General features: G+C 43.1%; 1 protein-coding gene across 2 annotated transcripts in view; it reads right to left on the reverse strand.

Moving 5' to 3' along the window:
- BRF1 (BRF1 general transcription factor IIIB subunit) overlaps nucleotides 1–27,170 on the reverse strand; it is an 870,857-nt gene that overhangs the window by 189,762 nt on the left and 653,925 nt on the right. For both annotated transcript variants that reach the window (XM_069207335.1, XM_069207334.1), the window contains exons 12-13: nucleotides 8,278–8,339; nucleotides 301–382 (exon numbers count right to left, since the gene is read on the reverse strand). In XM_069207335.1, coding sequence (XP_069063436.1) covers nucleotides 301–382; nucleotides 8,278–8,339 — 144 coding nt within the window. The remainder of the gene's footprint in view (nucleotides 1–300; nucleotides 383–8,277; nucleotides 8,340–27,170) is intronic.

The raw sequence follows: 27,170 nt of genomic DNA on the forward strand, positions 1-27,170 counted from the left end.
TCGAATTCGGAACAATCTTCTACCCTCCTCTGCTTGTTTACTGCCATTACCATTCACTGACTTACTTCCTCACTACTACCTCTCTGTCACTAGGCGGCCCTTTTGTTTACATTTCCACCACTTTGTGTAGAGTCAATTACATATGTCTTGTTTTCCTAGCTACTCGTACAGTGCTTTGGATTGAGATGCTCAGAAAATATAAGACACAAATAATAAGTACATAGAAAGTACACATACACAAATGCATAAAATAAATAACAATATTAGTAAAAATGTATTATATTTTCAAACCACACACACCTTTTTGTTCCTTCAAGTAATCTGCATTTTCTTTCATCCACAATTCAGCTTTTATTTGTGCTTCTTTTTCGTTTAGAATATACTGAAGAAAGAAATGGGTTTTAGAATCAACAAATTGATACAGTACACAATAATCTTGTTTACTTCGTTCCCTTCTGCAAATTTAGTCATGGGATTGCTTGTTGATAAATGAGACTGTTCAGCCCCAAAATAACAATGTTTATAAGAAAATAATTTTTACTTGAGCCACAACAGAGTCTCACCTTCTTTGCTTAAAATTGATACACTGAATATTGACTAATGAAAATGAAAGCCACATCATCCCTTTCCCACAAATCCCGTGTTTTAGCTATTTCATCTCATTCGCCAGAAAAAGTTCAAAAGGAAGAAACATGTTGGAAGGGCCCCGTGTATTATGATCCACACATTATGAAACAACTTGGCCATGTCCCGCCGCTGTCAAAAAACTCTCCCTTAGCGTTATCTGCACTATTGCACCCCTTTCATGAACCTATCGGGACCTGTGGCCTCGGTGCACCGTTAACACCTGGATGAACCCACCATCATCTCCACTTGGGGCTTAGCAGGCATCCACCCTCTGCCAGATGCCTTGGCATTAAACATGGGGCGCGTATGCTAAGGTATGCAACATATGGTACAGAGAAACTAACTTGAAATTGAAAAGACAGTATGCCCAAAAGAGCGTTAGAGGAGTAGCCAAGTTAAAGCAATTCATAAACTATTACAACCAGCACTAGGAAAGCAATTTGTTACACTAGGAAACTTGCTACAAATACCTTGCCTCCTTAATCACAAGTAAGTTTAATTTGTTTAGAGTGGGGTGGGCATATTAATCTAAATACGTTAAAAGTGATACTGAGGATGCTGATGCTAAAATGTCTGTAATCATTACTGCCCTACCCGAGTATCTTATTAGGATGTATCTACTACTTAACATGTCGATTATACTTTGGTCGCATATTAGTAAAAACTGTAAGCTGCACAAATGCATAGGTCTAGCTCAGGGGTCTCCAACCTCTACTGTAATAAGAGCTACCTAAATTCAGTTAAATTAATTCCGAGCTACAATATTATTCCTGTTGTAATACTGAGCACATCGCACAAGATTGTATTAGTGGCCATGCATTGCAAGATTGTCAGCATTGATCATCTCAGCACGTCAGTCAGTGTTGCCAGCAATTATGCAGAAAAGGCTTTGACAGTGTGCAATGCCTCTATAAGGGTAAAACATAATAGTCATAGCTCCAATGCCCCTGGCATCAATATATTTAATTATATTAACAATAAGCACCCCAGCCAAGCTGCATGAATTTTCTTCTCTCAATTAATAGCTTTCAAATTATTCAGCAAATTCAGTCATTTTGCCACAAACAGCATCTTATGAATTCTGCACACACTTTTGTTCCCTTTTTCCAATTTTGGTGCACATTTACTAATTCAACCAAGAAAAAGCTTTAATTTAGTAGGCTGGGGTGGACACAGGAGAGCTATTATAGGTAACTGGAGAGCTACCAGTAGCTCACAAGCTTCTCATTGGAGAAGGCTGGTCTAGCTTATGAATGACATAATATAGACGTTGCTTTTCAAAGTTTAGTGATTCGACCAATGTTTTTTTATTATCATTATCAAATGAGAAACCCACTATCTCAAGGTCTATGCTTAGCTAAACGCCTAAGTCTAGCACAAATGAACAAGTTACTTACCTCCGGAAACGCATTATCTGGTAGAGACTATCTAGCTGCAGATTCCATACATTTGAATACCTTGCCGTCAGCTTCAAATCCGGAATATTTTGCTGAGCAATACCCTGCATGTGCCGTCATGTGGCATCGTTCGGATCCACATGCATCGTTCAACTCCGTGTGGCGTCGTCAGCGCGTTGGAGCCGTCTGACATCACAGTAGCCTGTAAAGGCACCACCCGGCCCGCGTCCGTCAGTTCTTTTACCCACAAACATCCACGTCAGAACCGCAGAGTCACGGATAGAACCAACAATGTGTCTGTGCAAAACTAGGGCCCTGAAAGGGATATACCCTTACACTACTAGATACAACCGCAAAGCGGGGAGGGATGGTTGGGTGTAAGGAATCTGCAGCTGGATAGAGTCACTACCAGATAATGCGCTACCAAAGGTAAGTAACTTGTTCATCTGATCGAGTCTTCTAGCTGCAGATCCCTTACCTTTGAAAAGATACCCAAACCATAGCCTCCGAGCGGTGGGCTGTGGACACCTCTACTTCCACTAAAGAGTCCTGTAGGACCGAACGGGCAAAGTGTCCATCTCTCCGTACCCGATTGTCCAGGCAGTAATGTTTTGCAAACCCGGGAAAAGATGCATACGCTGCCGCCTGACAAATCTCCAGGTCAGGAATGCCCTGAGCTAGCGCAGTGGTAACAACTTTGCCCCTGGTAGAATGAGCCCCGAAGCCCTCAGAAGGCTGCTTCCTGGCCAATGCATAGCAGGTCTTGATAGAGAATTAAACAGCGCGAAATGGTTCGCTTCAGCACTGCCCGACCCTTCTTTGTTCCAATGTACCCCACAAAAAGTTGGTCATCCACCCGGAACTCTTTTGTGCAGTTAAGGTAGAACGACAATCCCCTTTGTGGGTCCAGTCGGTGGAGTCACTCCGCTTCCTTAGAGGGATGCGGTGGAGGAAAGAAGGTGGGCAGGGCGATGTTCTGACCCAGATGAAATGGGGTCACCACCTTGGGGAGGAAAGGGGCACAAGTTTTGAGTACCTCCTCGTCTGGATAGATAGTGAGATATGGTGGCTTTGATGACAGAGCGTGCATCTCACTCACCTTCCTGCCAGATGTTATTGTCACTAAGAAGGCTGTCTTGATGGTGAGCAGCCGGAGGGGACAGTTGTGTACAGGCTCGAAGGGAGCACACATAAGAAATGTGAGGACCAGATTTAAGTCCCATTGGGGCATAACAAAGGGCGTAGGGGGAAACATATGTATAAGCCCTTTGAGGAATCTATGTACAATGGGGGAATTGAAAAGTGAAGGCTGGTCAGGCAGCTGAAAAAGTGCTAATAAGGCAGAAAGATAGCTCTTGAGAGTACCCAAGGAAGAATTGTGCTGGGCAAGGGAAAGTATGAAGAGAAGGATATCAGAAAGCGAAGCAGAAAGAGGATCAATAGACCTTTCTGTACAATAATATACAAAGTGTTTCCAATGGCATGCGTATATCATTTTATTGGAGGGCCGCCTGGCTGCCAAAATAACTTTGCAGACTTCGGGAGGAAAGTCAAAAGCCAAAAACTGTTGCCGCTCAATCTCCACGCATGAAATGCAGAGTTGACAGGTTCAGGCTGAGAACCCTCCCCTGCTACTGCAACAGAAGATCCTCTTGAAGGGGCAGCTTGATCGGAGAACTGATGCTCATTTTGAGAAGCTCGGGATACCAGACTCTCTGTGCTCAATCCGGAGCCACTAGGATGAATGGGGCCAGGTTGTTCTCGATGTTCTTGAGAACTCTGTGCAGATGTGGTATGGGCGGAAAAGTGCACAGGAGGCCTGAACTCCACTCGCGACTAGAAGCGTCGCTGAGTGATTGTCGCCTTGGAAACTCCAACGTGCAATACTGCTGACATTGCGCGTTCTCTGCAGAGGTGAACAGATCTAACCAAGGTTCTTCCCACTACTGAAAGAGTTCTTGCACCACCTCTGGAAGGAGATACCATTTGTGATCTCCTAGGCATCGACAGCTGAGCTTGGCCATCATGCCGTTCAGAGACCCTGCCAGGTGTTAAACCACCAGGGTTGTGGCTTGCTGTTCCAGCCATGTCCAGAGACGCAGAGCCTCTTGACAAAGGGTCCACAACCCCACACTGCCCTGCTTGTTGCAGTACCAGATTGTGGTGGTGCTGTCCATGAACACCTGCACTATCTTCCCTTTTACAAAAGGAAGAAATGCTTTCAATGCTAGTCAGATCACCCAGAGCTCCATTAAGTTGATATGGAGTCCGGATTCTGCTGGAGGCCATAGGCCTCTGACCTCCGTCTCTCCCAGATGGCTGCCCAAACCCAGAAGTGAAGCATCTGTCACTACTGTGAGATCTGGCTGGGGAAGGGAGAGGAGTCAATTGCAGTTTACTAACCACCACTGCAGGTCTTTTGTAGTTCCCTCCGAGATCTGAACCGTGTCAGAAAGATTTCCCTGATGCTGCGCCCACTGGAACTTCAGGTCCCATTGAAGAGACCTCATATGCCAACGGGCATGTTTCACTAACAGGATGCAGGAGGCCATGAGTCCCCACGGCCTCAGAGTCTGTCTCACCGAAATCCAGGATGGAGGCCAAAACATCGGTATCATAACCTGAATATCCTGGACTCGCTGCTCGGGAGGATAAACCCGAAACTGCACTCTGTCCAGAAAGGCTCCGATGAAAGGGAGCTTTCGAGAGGAAGTCAGGTGTGACTTTGGCATTTTTATATTGAACCCCAGTGAATGCAAGAGGTTCGCCATCATCTGAAGGGGGTTGACGAGAGCCTGGAGCATAGGAGCCTTCAACAGCCAGTCGTCGAGGTAGGGGGAAGACTGAAATCCCTAACCAGCGCAGATGAGCTGCTACCACCACCATCACCATGGTGGACACTGAAGGGGAGCACGGTAAACTGAAAGTGCTCGGGGCCCACCTTGAACTGCAAGTAACGCCAGTGAGTGGGCAGGATGGGGATATGAAAATACGCATTCTGCAAGTCCAAAGCTACCATCCAGTCTAGGCCAGCAAGATCTGAGCAAGCTTTTTGAGGAAGAGATTGATGTACCTTAAATCCAAGATAGGGTGAAGACCCTTGTTCTTTTTTTAGAATCAGAAAGTAGCAGGAATAACAACCACTGTATACTTCTGACATTGGGACCCTCTCTATGGCTCCCTTGGCCAAGAGGGCTGTAACTTCCTCTTGGGGCAAGAATAAATGATCCTCCGTCAGCCGTTCTTTCAATGGAGGAATAGAGGGAGGAATAGACTGAAAGGGGAGGGAATAGCCCTTCTGTATGATCTGCAAGACCCATTTGTCCGATGTTATGGCCGCCAATGAGGGAGATAAAATTGAATCCTCCCTCCAACTAGGCGAACATGGTCCTGCAGAACCATACTCGGAAGGCTTGCGCGCTGTGGAAGAGGGTGGCTGGCTGGTGGCCGACCCCTAGCTAAACCCTCTGGGCCTAAAGATACCACTACCTCGTTCTCGCACTGGGTGCTGCGATGATGAAGGACGGTGGTGACCTGCGGGTGGCGTGGTACCATGCCCCTTCTGAGGCCTCGAAAGGCAGACTGCTAGCGAGCAGGTGCGGAGAGCCCCAAGAATTTGGACGTAGCTCGAGAGTCCTTGAACAAAAGCCGTGAGCCATCAAAGGGCATGTTCATCAGGTTTGACTGGACATCCCCCGCAAAGTCAGTTGTACAAATCCAGGCGTGGCGTCGAAGGGCCCCTGTCAATGAAATCGCCCGGTCCAGCGAGTCGGTTGTGTCCAAACCACACCGATTCGTAAACTTGGCTGCATCTCTCCCATCTTTGACAGCTTGAGTGAGAGTGTCCCGTACGCACACCGTACCCCATAAAGTATGGGAAAAACGGCCCTATAGTGTTTACGGATCTCAATGCCAGGCTGGAGGAAGAAAACATCTTCTTCCCAAGTTGGTCCAGCCTCTTGGATTCCCTATCCGGGGAAGCAGAAGGGAAGGTACTACGGGAAGTGGAGGCTTGGACCACCATAGCTCTCCGGGGTGGGGTGTTAGGTGAGGAAACTAGGGTCAGTAGGAGCTGGTCAATGGCGGCAGCTGATTTTCCTACTTACAGGAGCCCCCGTGCTGTGTTTGGACCACGTCCCCAGCAGGACATCAGCAAGAGCTGCGATGAAGGGTAACATTGGCTCCGATGTAGCAACCCCCGGCTGAAGCACCTCCGTCACAAGCTTGGTCCTGACTGGCACTGTAGGCAAATCTAGGTCCAAGACCTCAGCTGCTCTACGCACCAGCCACTGCATATGAAGCTCCCTCCTTCGTATCCCCAGAAGGAGGTGAGAGCATGCCAGTATCTGGAGAAGTATCCAGTCCACTGGCTTACCCTAGATCCTCATACCAGTGCTGCTACAAACCATACTTTAAAGAGTCCTCAGACCCCTCCCATTCCTCACCTGTGCCTGGCTGTTAAAAATATGTCTCAGGCACTGATCTGGGCTGTGTCGGCGCTGTCTAAGTCGGAATCGGCATTGTACGATGTTGTTCCGACTCTGGATCATCCGGAAAGAGGATGGAGCTCACACCACCAGTGGGAGGGGAGGGGGGGATGGGAGGGAGGGGAGGTGGGTGCGTCGATGTCGGGACAGGCGCCGGAGGAGGCAGACTGTGTGGAACCGGTGTCAGTACAGATCCAATATCAGATCCCAGGGCCTCAACAGGGCCAAGGCCGAAGCCACTGGCTTCGAACCCGATGGGGCCCTGCTGACCCAGGAGGCACATGACTAAAACAAGTAAATGTGGTTGGCTTTGTTCCTCTGGGTTTATATTGCAGGTGGTTTGATACATTTTACATTATTTATTTATCTGATAGCTGAAAGATTATGATGGATCAATTTAAGTTTGACTTTTTTTGATATGTTGTTTGGATATACTCTAATTTGCTTCCTCTAAATTTGTAGTCCATCTTGTTCTTAATGAATGTAGGCATTAGTCAAAAGTTGGAGCGCGAGTGAAGCCGTTCTCTACTAGTGCTGTCTAGTTCTAGCAGTGACTCGAAGACTAAATGCGTGGGAAAATGTCCCTCAGTACATGGCCACTTGGCTTTAATACTTTTACTGTAGCATTAAAATTTGGAAACTAGCTTGTTGGTATGGGATATTCTTCCTGTAGATTCTGAAAAGTATACAGGGCAGTGCTCGTAAACCCATCACCCGCCGTGTTAATGCCATCGTTTTGTGTACATTTGTAGCATGCAATATTTGTCTAAACTTTGGCATGCAGCACAATGGAAGCATCGGCCATAGGATGATTCTGATCTGGTTTTCATACTAGCCTGTACCAGTAGTGACTGGCCACTTCCATTAGTATACTTTAAAAAAAAAAAAAAAAAAAAACTTTATGTGTACTCAGTACCCGGAGGCTTGTTAACAGTCTTCCCTCCCCCCACCTAATGCCCCATGTTATCTCATCATGTCCTGCCCCCCGCACTCCATGTTGTCATCTCTTGCCTGTGCCATTCTCCCCCCATCCGAGCCCTTTGTGTTGTTCATTCCAGTCCGCTCCCTGCCTTGGACCTGTCTCTCCATGATTTTTTTTTTTTTAAAGCAACCATTGTGCAAAAATATGAAAAACGCTTTAGGAGCGACGTTTTATTTATTTACTAATCCATTTAGTACTGTACATAAAATAATGTTTGGCTTATTTTGTAAGCGCACATACGCATGTTGGTGAGCCCTTACAAAATGACGTGGTTGCCACATCATAGCACTTTTTAAAAGAAAAAAAGATGCCATGTTGCACAGCAACCGCGCTGCTGTCACCAGGGCTAAATATCATTGACAAAGCTAATAGGTCTAGTATACAATACCTACTGCCTTTGCCAATGCTTTTACCAGAATGCTTGTGATGCAATAGTGATTTGTATATGTATAAATCACATAAATCACAACAACTATATTTTGGAGGTGTGGTGGATAAGAAGAACCAAACTAAACACCACTGAGGGGAATGTGTATATATCTGAAGAAGGTCTATACAGTGCAAACTTAGCTTGCATGCAACAAAGCCCTGTAATAAAGGGGTTGCGGGCATAATAGCAGGGAGGTGATGGCGGCAGGGGCAACTGAGGGGAAAAAAGTGAAAGGTTTACGAAGGTGCTTTTCTGTCACGTTAGGAGAACGCACAGCAACAAGGTGGTGTTTGAAGTGAAGAGACTTGAGATGAATGGGAGAAATTAAAGATATAAAAATAGCATTTACATTACCCGGTCTATTTCACTGTCATCTATTCCATTTAGGTCCAGTTCACCATCTTTCGATGTATCATCTGAAGAAAAAAAAAATACTAACAAACATTAGGTTTACTAAAAATGTACATTAAAGTCAACTCTACCAGGTTTTGTCATTTTAATTATTATGATATTTAAGTGAAACTTGTCGGAGATCGCTGATACCACTTTCGGAAAGTAGCTATTTAGTACCTGTTGCAAATTTAACAGCAAATTCAGTTCCTGCAAATAAAAATAAAAGGTGGACATTTTGTATTCTAAGTGCAGACTTTGTTTTAGCCATCTCGAATTAAAAAAAAAAAAACATTAAGAATGTGAAGTCATTAATCTTCATAAATATATTTTTCCATTCAAGTAGAAAGGTGATGCAGGTAAAATGCGTGCAACACTTTTCTATAGAACATTACAGCAGCTAAATGCGGTCTATTAGATTGCCAGTATCACATTCCTCAAACAGCAAACCCAGAATGCCACCCAAAAATCATGTTTCTCAAAATACTTTCAATTACCAGGTGTCAATGACACTTGCATGCAATTTCTACAATCGCTAGTTAACACATACTCAGGAGGTCAGCGCTTCAGAAGCGGCAAGGAGCAACATTAGAGGGTTTGCATTAAACTTCCAGAACGTTTGTGATAATTGTTGAATATTTTAGTACCATTCTTCGCACGGATTGATCCAGGAGTTCATAATTTTGGAGTGATTGTGATGCAGATTTGGATACAGTCTGATGGAAGATGTCTCCATCCTGTGCAAGCTGAGTGGTTTTAGTTTCTATTTCTCAATCAAACTGGAGTAAACATTGGCAATGCCAGAAGGTCTGGCTTACAAATGAAAATGGACTCTGTCACTCATGCATCTATCCACTCACTATCTGGCACAACTGCAATAGAAAAACACACAAAACCAAGAACATCTGGGGGACAAACAGAATAAGCGATAGGTCTTGCCTTTGGCAACTGTCTGCTCGATTAATAAATCTAGTAATGCTGTACATCAATGAGGTTGTGCAGCATGGCTTTTACAAAAGAAGGAATTTGCAGTCTGCCGCCTCATTTTGTAGACACAAGCACCAACCATGCACACAAAAAAAATGACATAAGTACTTTTTTTTTTTTAATGTTTGCTGATCCGAGTAGGATTGCTTAAAAATAAAAGTAGCATGGGGTGGAAGCAACGAAAGGGGATGGGCAAGCATAAACAATAAGGGGGAATGGTAATACCTGGGTGGGTAACAAGGATGGAGAAACAGGAGGTGTGTGAGAAGCAACAAAAGGGCAGGAGGGAGCAAGATTGACAGCACATGGAAGCAACGTGTAAGAAGAGCAAATGGATAGAGAGAGGAACACGAGGGGAGCATACAAATGGAAAAATGCCCATTAGGACAGCACCTGCAAACAGAGCAGTGGAAGGACATAACATATTGGTCCATGCTCCAGAGGAGAGACAAACCACAGAAAAGAAAGTGAAGCCTGCACAAGCAATTAAATTAGAAGACGGTATATGAGAGTGACAATGCACCCAACCAATGGTAAGTATTGGGTAGGCTTTAAGCAGACTGTAAGCACAAAATATGTCGTAACAGACTGTGCATGAGCTGCCTTAGGTGACACCTAAAAAAGCAGATGTTTGCAATAACGAAACTAAACATAGCAGAGATAATAAATGGTTTATTATGGTTTGAAAATTCCAGCATGGCTGCCAAGTTTAGAACCAAAGAGTTGTCCATCTTGAATTGGCAAAACAATGCTACACTACAGATGACAGCATTCAATAATGACTGTGTTTTAGAGGAAGTGGTCACATGGGATGAGGCACACTGTTGATTAAATTAGTGGCAATTATGACATCTCTCTCTCTATGTATTTATATATATATATATATATATATATAAAAATATATTTTAATTGCAAAAACCGAAGGGTAGTTATAGGTAGGTTCTCAATTTAAATGCACAAAACCACAGAAATTCAGATGTTAGAGTTATTTCAAGTAACTATAATTCGTGCCCTAAGAAAGCTCGTGCACCCTCTAAACTAACCTTTGTTTTTTTCAGTGAATTTCTAAGGTTTTTAAATGCTAATTCCTAACTATAACATCCATGTAACCTTTGTTTTTTTCAGTGAATTTCTTTTTTTTTTTTTTTTTTTTTAAACTGAGTGCAGCCAGTCCCTGAGGCCTAGGTATTCAATCCTCGTGCCATGTATGGCCTTCAGATGTGTCTGGCAGGAGTTGGCCGCAGGGCCTGGTCTGCAGCAAGGCCCTGTGGCCAACCCTTCTCCTCTCTTGGCACCCTAAGGAAGGTCTGAGGTTTAATTTCTCTGAAAGGAGCACTGGTGCGAGAATGCATCCTGAGCGGCTTAGTTATCAAAAATGAGGCCACAATGGAGTACTTTCTACTGCCTAATTAGTAAGTGCTACCTAGGGCAAATGTATAGAGCAAATTCCACACTACAGCTGTGCAAGGGACCACGAGGTAATGTCTCAAGTGACCTTCTGTGTCTTTAATTTTTGCAATAATTTTTCCTTCGGGTGTCTTTATATGGAAATGTGCCCTAACCAAAATCTTCGTGTAGAGAAGGCAACAAGACTACAAAGAGTTGAACCTCCACCAAACAAGGAGACTTTCTCTTAATTATATGTAGTAAATGATTCTCTGTTTAGTGGAGATGTGCTCATATTCCTGTGCATCAAGAATATATCTCCAAAATCGGCTGAGAAACGCACCCCGGGGGCTTTTTAGTAAGCTGTTCATCATCCTGGAAAAAGGCAGGAGATGCTAGATAACACTAACATATGTGCAGGGCCAAATGGGGCGGGGAGCATCTAGGTCATTTTATTTTACACACTACTAGTGGTTAAAAGCAAGAACGACAATGTCCGAGTCTCCCAGTGACAGGGGTTAGCCTCAAAGCCCCTGCAATCCCAGTCCGCTCCCCATCTCCAGAAGGAGCTGGCATTGTACCTGCACTCAGGGAGCATCTAAAGATGCTGCTCCCTGTGTGTGGGAGCAATCCTTTCAACTTGACAGCAAGCAGGAAAATCGATGAAAAGCCAGCTCCCAGGAAGTGGGAGCAGTTTTCTTGCGCCTGCCCACTGGGAGCTAACTTACAGTTTGCTTTCACTTGACGAAGTACATGCTTGGCGCAGGGTTGGGTGTTTATGGGGCTTTGGCCATGCACAAAAACACAGAAATTCAACAGTTACACTTATGCTAATTTCAAGAAACTATAACTTGTGCCCTAAGGTAACTATAACTCACACCCTTGCCACGCACCACTACTTACCTCACATATTACATCAGTAATGACCTCTCCCATGACATCACTCATAATATTACTGCAACAGTTGCAATAACATTATTGAAAAGAAAACTGTGCATGGCGGTGGCACAACTTATAGTTATCTTAGGGCACGAGTTATAGTTTCTTTGTGCATTTAAAATTTGAACCTAACTATAACATCCATGTAACTTTTTTTCCAGTTAACTTCTAAGGATTTTTTAAAAATCTATTTCCTAACTATAACGTTCCTGTAACTTTTCTTTGTTTTCAGCGACTATATATATAAAAAAAATGTTTGTTTTTTTAAATTACAAGTTACTGTCTCACACTAAGAACAAATTTTAGCAGGAATTATTACAGTGCAAATTGTGTAGTCCTAGGGTTTGTCAGAGAGGGAAACCAAAATCAAAATCCTTTATCAAAGTAACCTGTGATATCTCGTATAACACAATACCTATAGGTAGGCTTTTAATACAGAAAAATAACAATCTATCCTTAAATGGCTGTTGACTAACATATGTTTTTCACAATCAATATGTCAGGTCTACTGTGTTTTTCATAAGTTTCATAATAAACAGGTGAGATCCATGGCACTGGAAAAAAATATTTTTTTCCTAGTGAACCAATGAGTTGTCTGATTGTTCTCATTAGCTTGTCGCAATAGCTAAACGAGGTCTCGAATGTAATCTTTCCCGCAAGGTAACCATCAGGAACACAGACATAAAATTAAGTATTATTAAAAGAATTACAGCTTGCTTGCAAAGCGAAATGCTACATCTCCTAAGAGGGCATGACAAGGATTCTGCAAATCTTCTATACCCGTGGATAGTCAGGCTTTGATTAAGGTGCTGGTGATCTCCTCTAACAAGTTAATCTGTGAGATTCTATGTAACACATTACCTTTCTGCAGGCTTTCATTTTGAGAAATAAAAATACACGCTTAATCTAGAGAAATAGCAACTCACCCCTAAATGCCTACTAGCTTTAAAATATACTTTTCACAATCATAATACCAGGCCTACTGCCTCTATCATACATTTTAATAACAATCAGGCCTATATCCCTTATAACGTAAGTCACAATAAGAAACTCAAGTCTACTGTATGGAGTGTAGGCTTTCCACAAGGCAACTATCCAGTATACAGTCATGAAAGTAAAACGCTTTACAAAATTACAGATGGTAAAGCAAAGTACTATCTCCCTAAAATAGCCCCAAAAGGATTATTGCTGTCTTCTATCCTCACAGATTGTTCGGGTGGATCACCAACAGCAAAACCCTTGCCTATTACAGTAATCTGTGAAATTCCATGCCACAAAATACCTTCCTACAGGCTTTGCACAGTGTAATAAAAATCATTCTTAAAAGCTATTGATTTAACAATAAATGCTTTTCACAATAAGTAGGACACACCTACTGGCTTTGTCATCACGCTTCATAATAAACTTATCAAATCTATGAAATCTAACATGACTTTTCCCAATGAACCAATAAAGCCTTTGCCATTGGCTTTACATCTAACCCAACGCTGGCCTACTGAAAAGCACACAATTTGTCAACCATCATGTACACATTTATGAAATTACAAATAAGTAGAAAAATAGAGCTTGCAAACCAATATACAGCCTGTCACAACAGAGCATAACAACAATCATTACAGTGAAAACCCTCCGGGTTTCTCAGAGTGGGTGGCCAACATCAAAACTTGTGTCTGCTACTGTAATCTTTGAGACTTCATCTAACAAAATGCAATAACAATCAACGGTTAAAACACTTACTGGCTATAACAAATGCTTTTCACAATTAATAAGCAGTAAGAACTACTTTTGTCATAAGTTTTCATAATAAGCCGACCAGATCTATGGCATCTGACAATGTTTCCTAGCGCACCAATCAAGCCTATAGCTTGTCAGCATATTCAGCACACACCAGGTCTACAGTTTTGAGGATAAGCTCTTCCACAAGGCAACAATCAGACACACAACCATAAAATTGGAAAGCTAATCAAAATTACAGCTGGGTAAGTGAAATATTATCTCTCCTAATACGGCCTAACTAGGATTCTCACAGAGCAAACCTTCTGTATACACAGTTTAACAAGGGGTAAGCAACACCAAAAGCACTGCCTACCATAGTTATCTTTGAGATGCCATGTAAAAGTACCTATTTGTATCTTTCATACAGAGTAATTACCCACACTTACAAGCCTATTGACTAACACATGCTTTTCACAATAAATATATAAGGTCTAGTGTCTTTATCATAACATTTAATAAGAAACAGACCACTCCTACGGCCATGATCATTTCCTTGCTACCTTAACCAACTTAGTCCTGCTGCGTGGAGTCCACGCTTTGCAACAAGCCAAAAAGTGCAAAACTCGCAGTCTTTTCGGTGGAGGCATGCAAATGTGACCAAATCCAACCCTGTACTCAGGTATACCAATAAGTGGGTGTAGCCTAAGCCCCTCTCACAACAGTACTTTGCTAGCTCTTTTTTCTTGACCACATAAGCGCAAGCGATAGTTGCCCCGTCAAGCTGGACCTAAAACTCTGGCTTGACCGAGCAAGTTAGAGTACTGTAGCACTGGGCATCCCATACTGCTCTAAAACGCCAAGTGGCACTCTGATGCCTAAAGTTAATGCCAGAAACGTAGGGTGCCAAGACTGCAATACATTCCTCATAACTGCCCTGCTCCAATCTGTGCTGCTGCCACAGAAAAAAAAACTTTAACAACATTACAATATCATGGGTGTGCCCCTGAAAGGTCCAGCTCTGGAAGCCTGAACTTTTGTGCTCCTGGGTCAGGTTGCTGGATAAATTAACAATAATTACAGCTGTGTGGAATGGAAGCACACAACTTCTGACTAATCAAAATATGTACCTTTGGTAACAATGTGTGGACTGAGTCAAAGCCCCTCTCTGTAGTACTCCTAAAAGAACAAGTTACTTACCTTCGGTAAAACTCTACCTGGTAGAGACATATTCTAGTTGCAGATTCCTTACCTTTTACATTTCTCCAGGCGTCAGTCTAGAGCCTGAGATTTTTCTCGAGCAGTACCCTTGCGTGCCGTTAGGTGGTGTTGATCGGCTCTACGTCAGTCGTCGGTGTCGCCTGCACTGGATATGACATTATGGATCCTATATAGGCGACACCCCGGCACGCTGACGTCAGTTTCTTTTCACGACCTTCCAAGCCAGAAGCGCAGCACCATGAAGAACACCGAACACTTATGCATCAAAATTAAGACCCTGAAAGGGGAGTCCCTATCTCTAGAAATCAGTTCACAGAGCAGGGACGATGGGTAGGTCGGCAAGTAATCTGCAACTAGAATATGTCTCTACTAGATAAGGCAAATTAAGGCAAGTAACTTGTTCATCTGACAGACACTTCTATTTGCAGATTCCTTACCATTTGAATAGATACCCAAGCAATACTATACCCAGAGGTGGGACTGCAAACCAACATCAAACTAGAAAGTCTTACAGGACTGAATGGGCAGATAACCCGTCCCTACGGACCTGACTATCCAGGCAGTAGTATTTAGTGAATGTATGCAAAGATGCCCACTTTTTCACCTGACAGATATCAAGGACTGGATCTCTGCGTGCTAACTTAGGGGTCGTAGCTGTTGCTTCAGTAGAATGAGCATGCAAACTTCAGGGGGATGTTTCTTGGTCAGTGCGTAGCAGATTTTAATACAGAGTACGACCCATCGAGAGATGGCCCGCTTCTGCACTGCCTGACCTTTCTTCGCACCCACATAACCGACAAAGTTGATCATCCACCCGGAACGCTTTTGTACAATCAAGATAGAATCCAATGCACTTTTTGGATCCAGGTGGTGGAATCTCAACTCTTCCTTAGAAGGGTGTGGGGGTACATAAAAAGTAGGCAAGGTGATGGATTTGCCCACATTAAAGGGCATGAACACTTTTGGCAAAAAGAAAGGCCTAGTGCAAAGCACCACTTTGTCAGGGTAGATGAAAGGTAAAGGTAGGGTGGGTTAGATGAGAACACCTGCAGCTCATTCACCCTGAGGCAGATGTAATGGCCACAAGGGATGCTGTTTTCAAAGTCAGAAACCTGAGAGGACAATTGCGTAGAAGCTCAAAAGGAGCGCATATCAGAAATGTCAACACTAAACTAAAATCCCATTGGGGCATAATGAATGGGGAAAGACAAAACATGAGTATGGCCTTTAAGGAACCTATTTACAATTGGAGACTTAAACAAGGAAGGTTGATCAGGCAACCTCACAAACACAGAGATAGCAGATAAGTAACCTTTGAAAGTGTCCATAGCAGAGCCCTGCTGGCCAAACTGTGGTTTGTTAGCCACCAGTGCAGATCTTGTGCAGTTCTCTCCGAGATGTGGACCATGCCAGAGAGATTCCCCCAAATGCTGCGCAAACTGGAACTTCAGGTCCCATTGCAGAGCCTGCATATGAAATTTGGCATGTGTCACTAGCAGGAAGCAGGAGGACATGGGGCCCAATAGCCTCAGTCTCATTCTCACCGAAATCCAGGATAGAGGCTGAAACATCGGTATCAAACCCTGAATATCCTGGATTCGCCGTTCGGGAGGATAAGCCCAAAATGTCACTGTGTCAGGAACAGCTCCGATGAAAGGGAGCGTCTGAGAGGGAGTCAGGTGTGATTTTGGCACGTTTATAGTAAACACCAGTGAATGTAGGAGGTACGCCCGTAGTCAGGAGGAGGGAGACAATAGCCAGCGGAGAGCCTGCCTTCAACAGCCACTCGTTGAGGTAGGGAAAAACAAACCCCTGACATGCGCAGATGAGCTGCGACCACCGACATCACCTTGGTGAACACCCAAGGGAGACTGGTAAGGCCAAAGGGAGCACAGTGAACTGAACATGCTTGTGGCCCTTCGTGAACTGCAAGTAACGCCTGTAGATGGGCAGGACGGGGATATGAAAATAAGCATCCTGCAAGTCCTACTCTACCATCCAGTCTCCTGGGTCCAGGGTAGATAAAATCTGAGCCACAGTGAGCATTTTTAACTACTTCTTCTTGAGCAAGAGATTGAGGGACCAAAGGTCTAGGATAGGATGGAGGCCCTTGTCCCTCTTGGGCACTGGGAAGTAGCGGGAATGACTACCACTACCTACTTCTGGCACAGGGACCATCTTTATGGCTCCCTTGGCCAAGAGAGCAGTAATTTCCTCTCTTAGAATTGCCAAGTGACCCTCTATCATTCGATCATAGGATGGTGGCAGGGAAGGAGCTGTAGTTTCAAAGGGGAGGGAGTAGCCTCTTCAGACTATCTGCAAAACCCACCTGCCTGACTTGATTAACTGCCAGTGGAGTAGATGATGGAGGATTCTGCCTCTGACTGGTCCCTGGTAGGGAACTGTCAGACTAGGAAGGTTTGAAGGAAGCTGCAAGGGAGGGGGGGGGGGGGGGGGTGGGGGTGGGTGTGTGTGTGTTGGGAGGGAGGGAAGGGATAGGGGCGCAAAAGGGGTGAAAAGTAGACAGAGGTGGACGAGGGACCGCCCCAAGGACTTGGCCGTAGCACGAGAATCCTTGAAGCACTTAAGCGCAGAGTCTGCTTTCTCTCCAGAGAGACGGGTGCCATCAAAGGGCATGTCCATAAGGTTAGCTTGGAAATGCCCACAAAAAGCCAGGTGTGGTGCCTAAAGGTCACTGTTGAAGCAACTGCTCTGCCACTCTGAGTCAGTTGAGTCCAGTCCATAGTGGATGATGAACTTTTCTGTGTCTCTCCCATCAGCAACTGCTTGGGAAAGTACAGACCGGGTCTCTCCCGGGACTCGTGGCAGCACTTGCGCACCATATCCCACAACATGTAGAAATAACGGCCTAAAAGGCATGTGGTGTTCACTGACTGCATAGCCAAGCTGGCGGAAGAAAACATTATCTTCTCAAGGGTGTCCACCCTTTTGGATTCCCCATCTGGGGGGTATGGGTGTAAGGGAACTCGCCCTGCGAAGTGGAGGCTTGGATAACCAAGCTCTCAAGGGTGGGGTGTTGTGTTAAGAAACCTAGCACATAATAATAATAAGACTCAGGATCTGACAGAGGGCAAGGCCTCTTCTGGCACCGGATTTGGTGTCGTACGATGCACACCTGGCTCTGTGTCGGCAATGATGATAAGAGTGGCACCAGGAGCATTGATGTCGGAACCAGCGCCGGGGAACGTCAAAGTGGTATGACCGGTGCTGTTTCAAATGCAAAGGTGCCTCTCAGAGCTGAGCCCGAAGGTGCGGAACACAAAAGGGCCCCTTCCAAAACGCAGGTATGAGGTGTGCCAGCAGAGCTGGACTGCCCAAAGATGAGACGCATGGCCTCATAAAACTCTAAGCTGAGCAGCAGTCGTTCTGGCTCCTGGAAACTTAGGGAAGTGCAAAGTAGGCCCAGACCCAGGCTCCACAGATGGAAGCTTTGATTAACAATGCTACCTCTCCCTCGTCTCGTTGGCCGATGGACAGGGTGAAGTCAAAGAACATTTTATCTTCTTCTTGCCCGAATGTCCTGAGGATTCAGAGTGGGACGAAGAAAAGGGGGGAGGGGGGTTCACAAGACCTTCCTCTTGACCGAGATCGGGACTTACGCAGAGCCGAGCGCCGGGCCACCATCAGATTTAGGGACTGCTCCCTCAAAGCCTTCAGATTCATGGCCCGGCACTTGAAGCATGACTTTGGGTCATAGTTGCGCTCCAGACACCAAAGGCACACAAGGTGCAGATCTGTCACCAACATCACCCTATGACAGGACCCAAAGGGCTTGAACTCAGTCTTCTTAGAGGATATCCTCGATGCTCCAGGAGTTATTCAACTAAGAAAAACTTCAACAAAAAGGCCAGTCAAAAATTTACTAAGGGATAGATCTCTTGGGATCAGCGCTTACTGGCGCGGAAAGAAAAAAAAAAAAAAGAACTGACGTCAGCATGCCAAGGTGGCACCTATATAAAACCAGTGACATCATGTCCAGCGTGGATGACACGGACAACGGACGCAGAGCCAATCAATGCCACGTAACGGCCCGCAGGGGTACTGCTCAAGAAAAATCTCTGAGTCCAGAATGAACCTGGTGAAATTCAAAAGGTAAGGAATCTTCAACTAGAAGTATATATCAGATGCTCGTAATTAGGTTGATCACATTACATCTTGCGACTGCTGCTCTGTCAGGCCAGACCTAAAAATTATGTTCAATACAAACATGTATGGTGGGGCAACATGCAAAAAGTCATCATTGTCCATGAATAAGAAAGTCTTGCCTAGCAAAGAAGGAGGCTTTACTTACCTAGTCTACGTACCAGGGCTGAGCATTAACTCAATCACTAACTTGAGAAAAATACAATGCCAGCTCTGATTGGAAAGTTCATTTCTTCTTTATGCAGCAACCACCTCACAACTTTCCCCTTCCAACATTCGCCAATACCAGAACATAATGGCTATTACTAACGCAACAGCGAGTCAAGTTCGATTAACACCTGTGCATCTATTATGACTAATCATAATATCGAAATTGGGTAGAGAAACCGGTCTACATGCCTCCGAAAGTGATCAGATCATATTTCTTAACTTAGTATCACATTGGTTTTAGGGATGCAGACTGAGTGACTCATTGTTTGGATATTTCGAGAATGCAATAATAATTGGGAACTGGGTGTCCTGGTACAAGATTCTCCCAGCAGAGTAGTGCTTATGAGGACGGAGGCACAACAGAAGAAAACAGAAAAACACAGGCCTGGTATTTGAGAAGAAATCTCACAATAATTTGCTAATTTCTCAATCTGAATAGATTTTAACAATCTAAAAAAAAAGTGTACGTAGTATGAGACGTAATGGACGTTATTACGAATACTAATATGAAAGTTAAATATTTGTACATACACTAGCCAAAAGGCTAACCTTTCCTAAAACAAATTTACAGACAAAAAGCCAAGAGGAGTGAGGTCGTCTATTATTTGCAAGCCAGTGGTCTAGTAGCCAACATAATATTAAAAACAAATAAAAGGATTTCATAGTATAATGCGTGTAGCACCATGTCTTTATGTAAAATGAACTACTACTGCTTACTTGATACAAATAGGTGTTGGAATTGTGAAACAAATGCACCAACAACTATCCACATTTATCAAGTGAATAATTTCTGAAAAAGATACTTCACCAAATTTCAATGATGCTTTCAGTACATTAGATGTCTTCTTGTTGATAATTTAAGCCTTTTGTCTGCTTCATGATCTATTGAAAACCTACTTATGACAAGCGATACATAATATGAGTTTCTACTTGACTAGCAGGGCTCACAGCCTGGTCATTACGGATAAATGCTTGACCCAGCTGAACCCACCTTTCTGAGTTACCCTGTACAATTAAGCAAAACACCCACCACAGGAAAATATATTTACATCAAGGGATCAAGTTGATTTTCGCACCATTTCCAATGTTCCCGTACGCAAAGAGGTAAGTACCAAGTAGCAATCTGTGTGACGCATATTACCCCGCAGTAATCATATTTGAGGACAGTTTTTTGGACGTGCGGATTCCTTTTGGCGTTAGAAGAAATTCTGTACAGGCACAAATCCAGGACCGAGACCAATGTGTGATGACTCAGTAATTTCGAATTGTGTGCAGACAACATTTTTACCCATTATTGATGTTAAACTGTGACACTCAGAATGAGACAATGAGTACAATCCTGAAAGATACACTACCATCGGAGATAGTTTTTATTTTTATAGTATGTACTTGTAATCAATGAGATTATAGTTCTTTCTTAACTAAGGTTGTTACACATATTTTTGTTTCAGTCTATCCCTCCTTATCTCTGGTTATGGAGCCATTCGTGCTCCTCCGCTTACCCACTTGCTTTGCTTGTACTGAATTATCCTTCTTCTGCCAATGTGTTATTTTACAAAGCAAGCTACACTATTTGTTAATATGCTTATTAGTTTCTAAAAATAGCAATGGTTGCCATGATTAAAACTCTACTCCTTTTTTATGCAAAACACATTTCATACAGGAACCGTTTACAATATCGTTAAAAACAACATTTCCAAAGAGAAAATGGGCCATTAATGCAGGGGGCAAAATAGAAAGGGGTATGTCCAGTATTAGTACACTTCAATGGTGTGTAAAGCAAGGAATTCTAAACAGCTACAGAACAGTCAGTTTCCAGCCCTGTCATGGGGTAGCAGGGATAACTACAATTACAGAGACAGAAAAGTACCTACAATTCACATAAAACATACATTATGCAAAAAAAAGAAGTGTCCGTTGACTAAAGGGCAAAATGTAAAGGGTGGAGATGAGCATCAGAATATGCTATCAAAAGTGAAGGGCAAACGGTGAACCCAAATGTCAGTCCCCATTAAGCTATGGCCAAGGGTGGAGGCAGTCTCCATAGGCCAATACTGAGAGCGCAATATTAATGCAAGGGTGGGCTCAGTGAACATTTTATGTGTGGTGAATTTACGCAGCAAATGTCCAAGAGAACACCCGAGAAAAAAGAAAAAAGAAAAGTAAACCACTAAACTGATAGATTTGAGAATATGTTTACTTTAGAGCTTCCCAGGCTGAGAGACAGTGATGCAAAATCAGATACCATACTAGTACTTGCTTCAAATGAGGTTTGGAGTATGGTATGCAATTATGCTGGAAATTGGCAACATTATCTGGTCCCTAATACACCCTCTTCTAGGTGATCTTTCAGATCTGGCATAACTATATAAGTAATGGATTCACAGCAGAGGCACATTTTGGTTTAGCCCTCGCTAAAATATATTTCTGCATCGTAAGATGATTCCAGACGTCAAGTTAGAGATTCAACTCATTGAAACAGGAGCAAACATGTGCCAACTAGTTGATTCTGTAAAGCTATATTTATATGGGTATAACTCAGCGTTCAAGAAAACATCCTTAGTGTCTACAACAGAATTAGGTGTCTTCTCTCGGCTGCCTGTGCCTCATGCTTCTTTGTTTGAAATTAAAAAAAATGGCAATACACTGCAAAACTTTAATGAGCATTTCATGTTCCGAGATATTCACATCTAATTGCGTTATCATCAAAGGCAGCGCGGGTGCGTGAGCTCTGACATATGATTCAAAGCGTTAAAACTGAAGACCGCAAGCTACAGGTATAACTTTTTTTTTCAAAGGATGCCTTTAGACACCTGAGAGCCAGATTTTACACTTAAAACAACCACCCTGTGAGTGTAAACAAGACGGAGCCCAGTCTGTAAAGCCTTTGGTTTCTGCATAAATACGTGTTGTACAACCTGATACCATAAAATCGCACTTCAAGATGAAAACACTGCTTTTATTGCCTTTTATCTCCAGAAAGATAAACAAACCCAACAGACTGGTTTGATGTTATTAATCCAGTACAAAATAACTTTTTGGTTGAGCTGAAGTGCAGTTGAACCAAAATAAAGCAGTAACATTTTTAATTATTGTTTTGGTTTGGGAAATACAAAAAGTTAGCGAGGGCGTTTTATTTGGGAAAAAGTTGTGGTTCTTTCCCACATTCAGAAGAATACAGTCTCCAACTGCCTGCTCAACACTCTTAACAGTATTAAAAGTCAGTCAAGTGAATATGTGGTAATTGAAGGAAGGGTAAAAAAAGAAAAACCTCGTTGTGAAGCAAAACATACTTCTTTCAGTGAAGTGTCCTGTTCAGCAATCCACAAACGCTAACCTTGAAAGCCACTTGGCACTCTTAAAAATAAGCAATGGGAAAGTCAATTGGTCTCACCTTCGTGCCCTATAGCTGTGCGGTATGGCTAACTTTTTTTAAAAAAAGAGGAAAAACATTTGACGTGTCAGACATGTCATTTAGTAGTCATGTATGCAACTACAAAATGACGCTGGGGACTGTATTTTTTTTGGTTACAAATCAAAGTTAGACTGCAGAAGGCACAGGAGGGAATGTGAAAGCGCTGGGGTGGGGGATGTAAAAACAGGAGGGAGGGCAGAAGAGAAAGCAACACAGGGTTTGGGGGAAAGCAACACAGAGCGTGTGGGAGGAAGCAATGAAGATGAGGACACAAGCAAGCGCAAGAAGAATGGGGGGGGTTAGAAGTATTTGGGCAACCAAGAGCAACACAGAATAAGGGAGAAAGACTCGAGGGAGACAGCTCAAAAACAAGCATAATTTAATGAAATTCTTCACGCAAGAAAAAAGTAGTGCTTGAAAAGAATGCAGTAGAAGCAGTGATGCCAGATAATGAGACTGTAAATAGGCACTGCGGGAGGAAGTAACACAAGACAGACAAAGCTGGGACACAAAGAAGCAGGCAAATGAGATTAACATACAAAGCCAGCCAATAGTAGGCAACACTCGCGCTCCCAACCCCTGTATGCTTCCCAATAGACACCATATGTGCTCTCTAGTAGGCTCAACCTAATCACAAGGTAATGACTGTTATCTGGAGTATGCTCTTGCATTTAAAGAAAAGGAACCGCTTCCCTGCAGTAGCATATTTTGTCTCAGGCAAAAAAATACATTTGCACCCGCTCAAAGTTTTCAGTTCCTTATTCACAAATAGCTGCCATGTTGACACGCCATGTGGGTTGTCACCTCACATTTTTGCTCTGACCAGTGAACTGTTGACTTGTGCAGTGAGATTAGTATAAAGCAATCAGGGCCATCCAATACACATGTTGTGTCTTACAAAGATGTCACTTTACTCTATGTACTCAATGCTAAGCGCTCTTTTTGCTATGGGAAAGGATGCTCAATAGTTTAGTTTTCATTTGGTAGGTCTATTAACATGTGCAAGTCTGTATTCCATTAGTGGTCCCAATGTACATAAATCCAAGTAATTCCAGTAGAAAGGACAATATCAGTAATGGCGATGAAAGGCTGTCTAAATGATACTTCTTCCTCGGTTCATATACATCCTCCTAGCCACTCCAATGGCTTTGCCAAACCCATTCATTTTAAGCTTTGACAGAGTTGTAAGTCTATTATTCTTACATGGCATGGCTGCAAGTAACTGGCCATTTGCAACTTGCAACCAAAATATGTTTGTGGTATGAAATTCCAAGCTCCACGACATACGTGGTGCATAGTGGCATGGTGGGATATAAGGTCACTTGATCATTATAGTATATGATCAATGATCTCATTTGTCCACGATTGTTGAGGAGTTTTTCTTTTGAACTATGCTTCTTAGTATCCATCCACATCCCATTTAAGACATTGATCCAATTTTGGAACTTTGTTATGAGTAAATGGAAATGGACTATTTAGGGGATTTACTGGAAACAGGAGAGGAAAAGCCATGACAATCTGCTGGGTGCTCACATCTTGAGGACCTGTATAAAATAATCTAATGCAGTTCTTTCAGAAGAGCCTACTTCCCTACCTAGGCAGCCAGGCTTGTGGCAACCATGAAAGCACGGCTTCCAATCTCTAGTCATACAGTCTAAATTAAAGTCTACAAAAAAATAAATGATCCTAAAGCACAGCAGTAGAAAAATCACTGAAATCTACACATCTCGCAAATAGGAGAAAACAAAGTCTAAAGTCAAGGCCATTCTAGGAGAAGAAATTGTGCATCTAATTAACTATCAAAGAATCTTTACATACTACTGAGGGATTTTAGGCACAAACTGCTTCAGGCAACATATCTTAACTTTATTTGAATCAAAATGCCTACGTTCAGGTTCAACTCTATACTATGCACTTTTAGAAGACGATGTGAGCAGATAGCTTCATAAAACTGCCCCCAAGTTTAGATGTTAGATAGTTTTGTGACACCTGAATGGTATCTCTGAAAGCAGCATCAACATGTACCCAAAATTAGACAAAAGTATTTTGGATCGCCTAATCCCTACATGGAATGGAGGAAGATTGGCTGGTCAGTTTTTGCCTAGTGTGTTCCTATTGACCAAAACGTTAAGTGAAATCTATTGGAAAAATAAGGACACCCTTTTTATCGCCAAATAACAGAACATGACTCAAGTTGCCTGAAGTCACAAAGTATTTGTTACAAGCAAGGATCTGTTGCATCTCAAAAGATATAGATTGAGGAGATCAGTTTTCCTTCTGATAGCATCCCTTTTTTAGGGTCGAGCCTGCGAGTGCATGCGCTAGCACATGCGTCTCGCATTCGAGACACTCTTGTATTCAGTAAAGGGCTTGGAGCCTGCCAGTCGCTCACCATTTGTTGGGTTGACTGGCACTCTTATTTGCAGCCTTGTAATTCATCAGGGCAAGCCTGGCATCATTTCCATTCCTTTGTGTAGAGCAGGGATCAAGCACTAATTAATTTCAACTTAATTAGTGCCTGTTAGCTGCCTCCAATGTGATCAAGGTACTATTTTGTTAATTTTAACTTCCAGTGCCCTGCAAACAGAAGGCTTGTGACTGGCAAAAATGTGGCCAGCAGGACAAACAAAATTGCAACGTTTTATTTTTTAAAGTTAACTTTCTTTTATTTTGTTAAGTCGTCTTTTCTCAGTTTCCACTCACGTTTTCTTTTGTTTTTTGCTTGTGGGCACCGAAGTCAAAAGATGACACAACTTGTTTGAAATATGCGACACCTAATGCATTGCAAATGCTTGTTGATCTAGTTGGGCATACAATAAATAATTTGTGTTTGACTAATAATTTTTTTGATAGGCTTTGAACATGTGCAACCATGTTACTTTAAAGGAAAAGGAACAGGAACAGGAGAAAAGCATAGTGGAAATGAGGAGACATACAGCTGGTGTATTTGCTCATTAATTTTAACACTGGTATAAATAGTTTCTTCGTTTGAAACTATAATTCCAATGAATCCATAATGTAGTATTAAGGGATGGAAATATTCTTCACTTCATACTGTATAATTTTCTAGGTACGTAATGCAATATTTTGATATAATTCAACTGCCACCACTTTCCTTGTTTTTGGAGATTATAGGGATGAGTTGACAAAAAAAACAGGGCACATCTTGCTTTGCAAGTCTAAACTCAAGTCATTGTGTTCATAACCCCAGTTAGTCTCACATATCTTGAGAGCCTTTGCCACCATCAGGCAAGACTGCATTTTTTTGCTATTAAGTAAAGACTCATGGTAGTTGCTCTCAGTGGCGGCTGCCACTAAACGGGCGGGGCAGGGTGTGACTGGATAGGGGTGGGGGAAGGTGTGGGGAGGTGTTAAAAGTAAAACTAAATAACAAAAAAATAGACACTTACCTTCGAGGGGAGACGCGTTTGTCTCCCTCCGTCCTTTTCCCAGGTGCACACTGGCTCCCAGCCAATCATGAAGCTGCTGTCACCAGCATGACAGCAGCGTTGTGATTGGTCTGAGCAGCCTGTTTCACCGCTCAGACTGGGAGAGGAAGCCTATGCATTTGCTCCAATCTGCTGTGCAACACAGCCGGGTAGTGAACATGCAAACTGCGCATGTCTATTTGGCTGGCCCAACATGGCACACTTACTGTGGTGAATAGCTCTCCTCTGGTCCCCTCCTTACAGTCCAGCCTGGCCCCTTGTCTCAGGAAAAATAAAATGATAATTACGTAGCATTTTCCTTTTTCGAAAATCCAGCAGGGAGACACTCCTCCACCTCAGCAGAGGAGCCGCCCCTGGTTGCTCTAATTATCTATGTGCCCTGTAATCTGCTGACTGCTATCTTCTGTCTTTATACTGGGAGTAGGGTTATGAGTAAGATAAAGTTTGAGAAAGAGAGGGGGACAGTTCTAGTTCTGGTTTGCCAAGCAAATCTGAACTACCCATGGTACAGGCATCAACAAGAGGGCTTGTGATGTCCCCCTTTAGTGTAAAATGGGAGCGAGTCTGAGAATCCCATCCATATAATGACTGAATTGTACAATGTGTAACCAAGAAACACAGGATCAATCCCAGCTTTCCAATCTGACAAAAGTGGGTGATCCTATGGAATTGGCTTATTTCACTGTACCTCCTTGTCCTTTTTAACACATCAGAGAGCACCTTTAAGTATTTCAATTTCAGACGTTTGCTGTACGAAAAACTCTAATCAACTATAATGTTCCACCAACTAAGACAACAATGTAAAGGAACATTAAGGTGCACATGACAAATGACTTCTCTTGATTAACTGCCAGCATTGTTGTCAGGGTTGTGGGGGAGGTCCATTAATGTTGTATGGGTAGGAATACTCATTGAGTGAATGAATCACACAACATAAGACCAAGAAACCTGTGCTCAATCCTAGCTTCCCTCTTTACACTTTATCATCACATGAGGCAAGGGCAAAGAGGCACAGTGAAATATGACAATTGGCTAGGATCAAACAGTTTGATCATGAAGAAAAGCCAAGGCTAATAGAGCACCTACAAATACTTAGATTTGGGATGCATCAGCTCAGTGTAAAAATAATAATAATAATAAGTATTGGTGCCCATATTTTTCTTAGGAGGTTACCACCCACTTAAACTCTTAAGTGCATGTGTTGGCCATGGCCTACCTGGTGCGTCTGATGGCCACTAGCTGTCACCAGGCAGGGCCTTAAAGGCCCTTCTGGTGCTCGGCACCAGAGGTAGTGCTTTATTTTGTTTTGTCAGTTTGCCTGGGGAGAGCTTACAGAGCAGTCTGGTAATTTTTTTTTGCTTACTACAAAGGCA

The sequence above is a fragment of the Pleurodeles waltl genome, chromosome 9 (assembly GCF_031143425.1).
Source record: "Pleurodeles waltl isolate 20211129_DDA chromosome 9, aPleWal1.hap1.20221129, whole genome shotgun sequence".
Taxonomy (NCBI): domain Eukaryota; kingdom Metazoa; phylum Chordata; class Amphibia; order Caudata; family Salamandridae; genus Pleurodeles; species Pleurodeles waltl.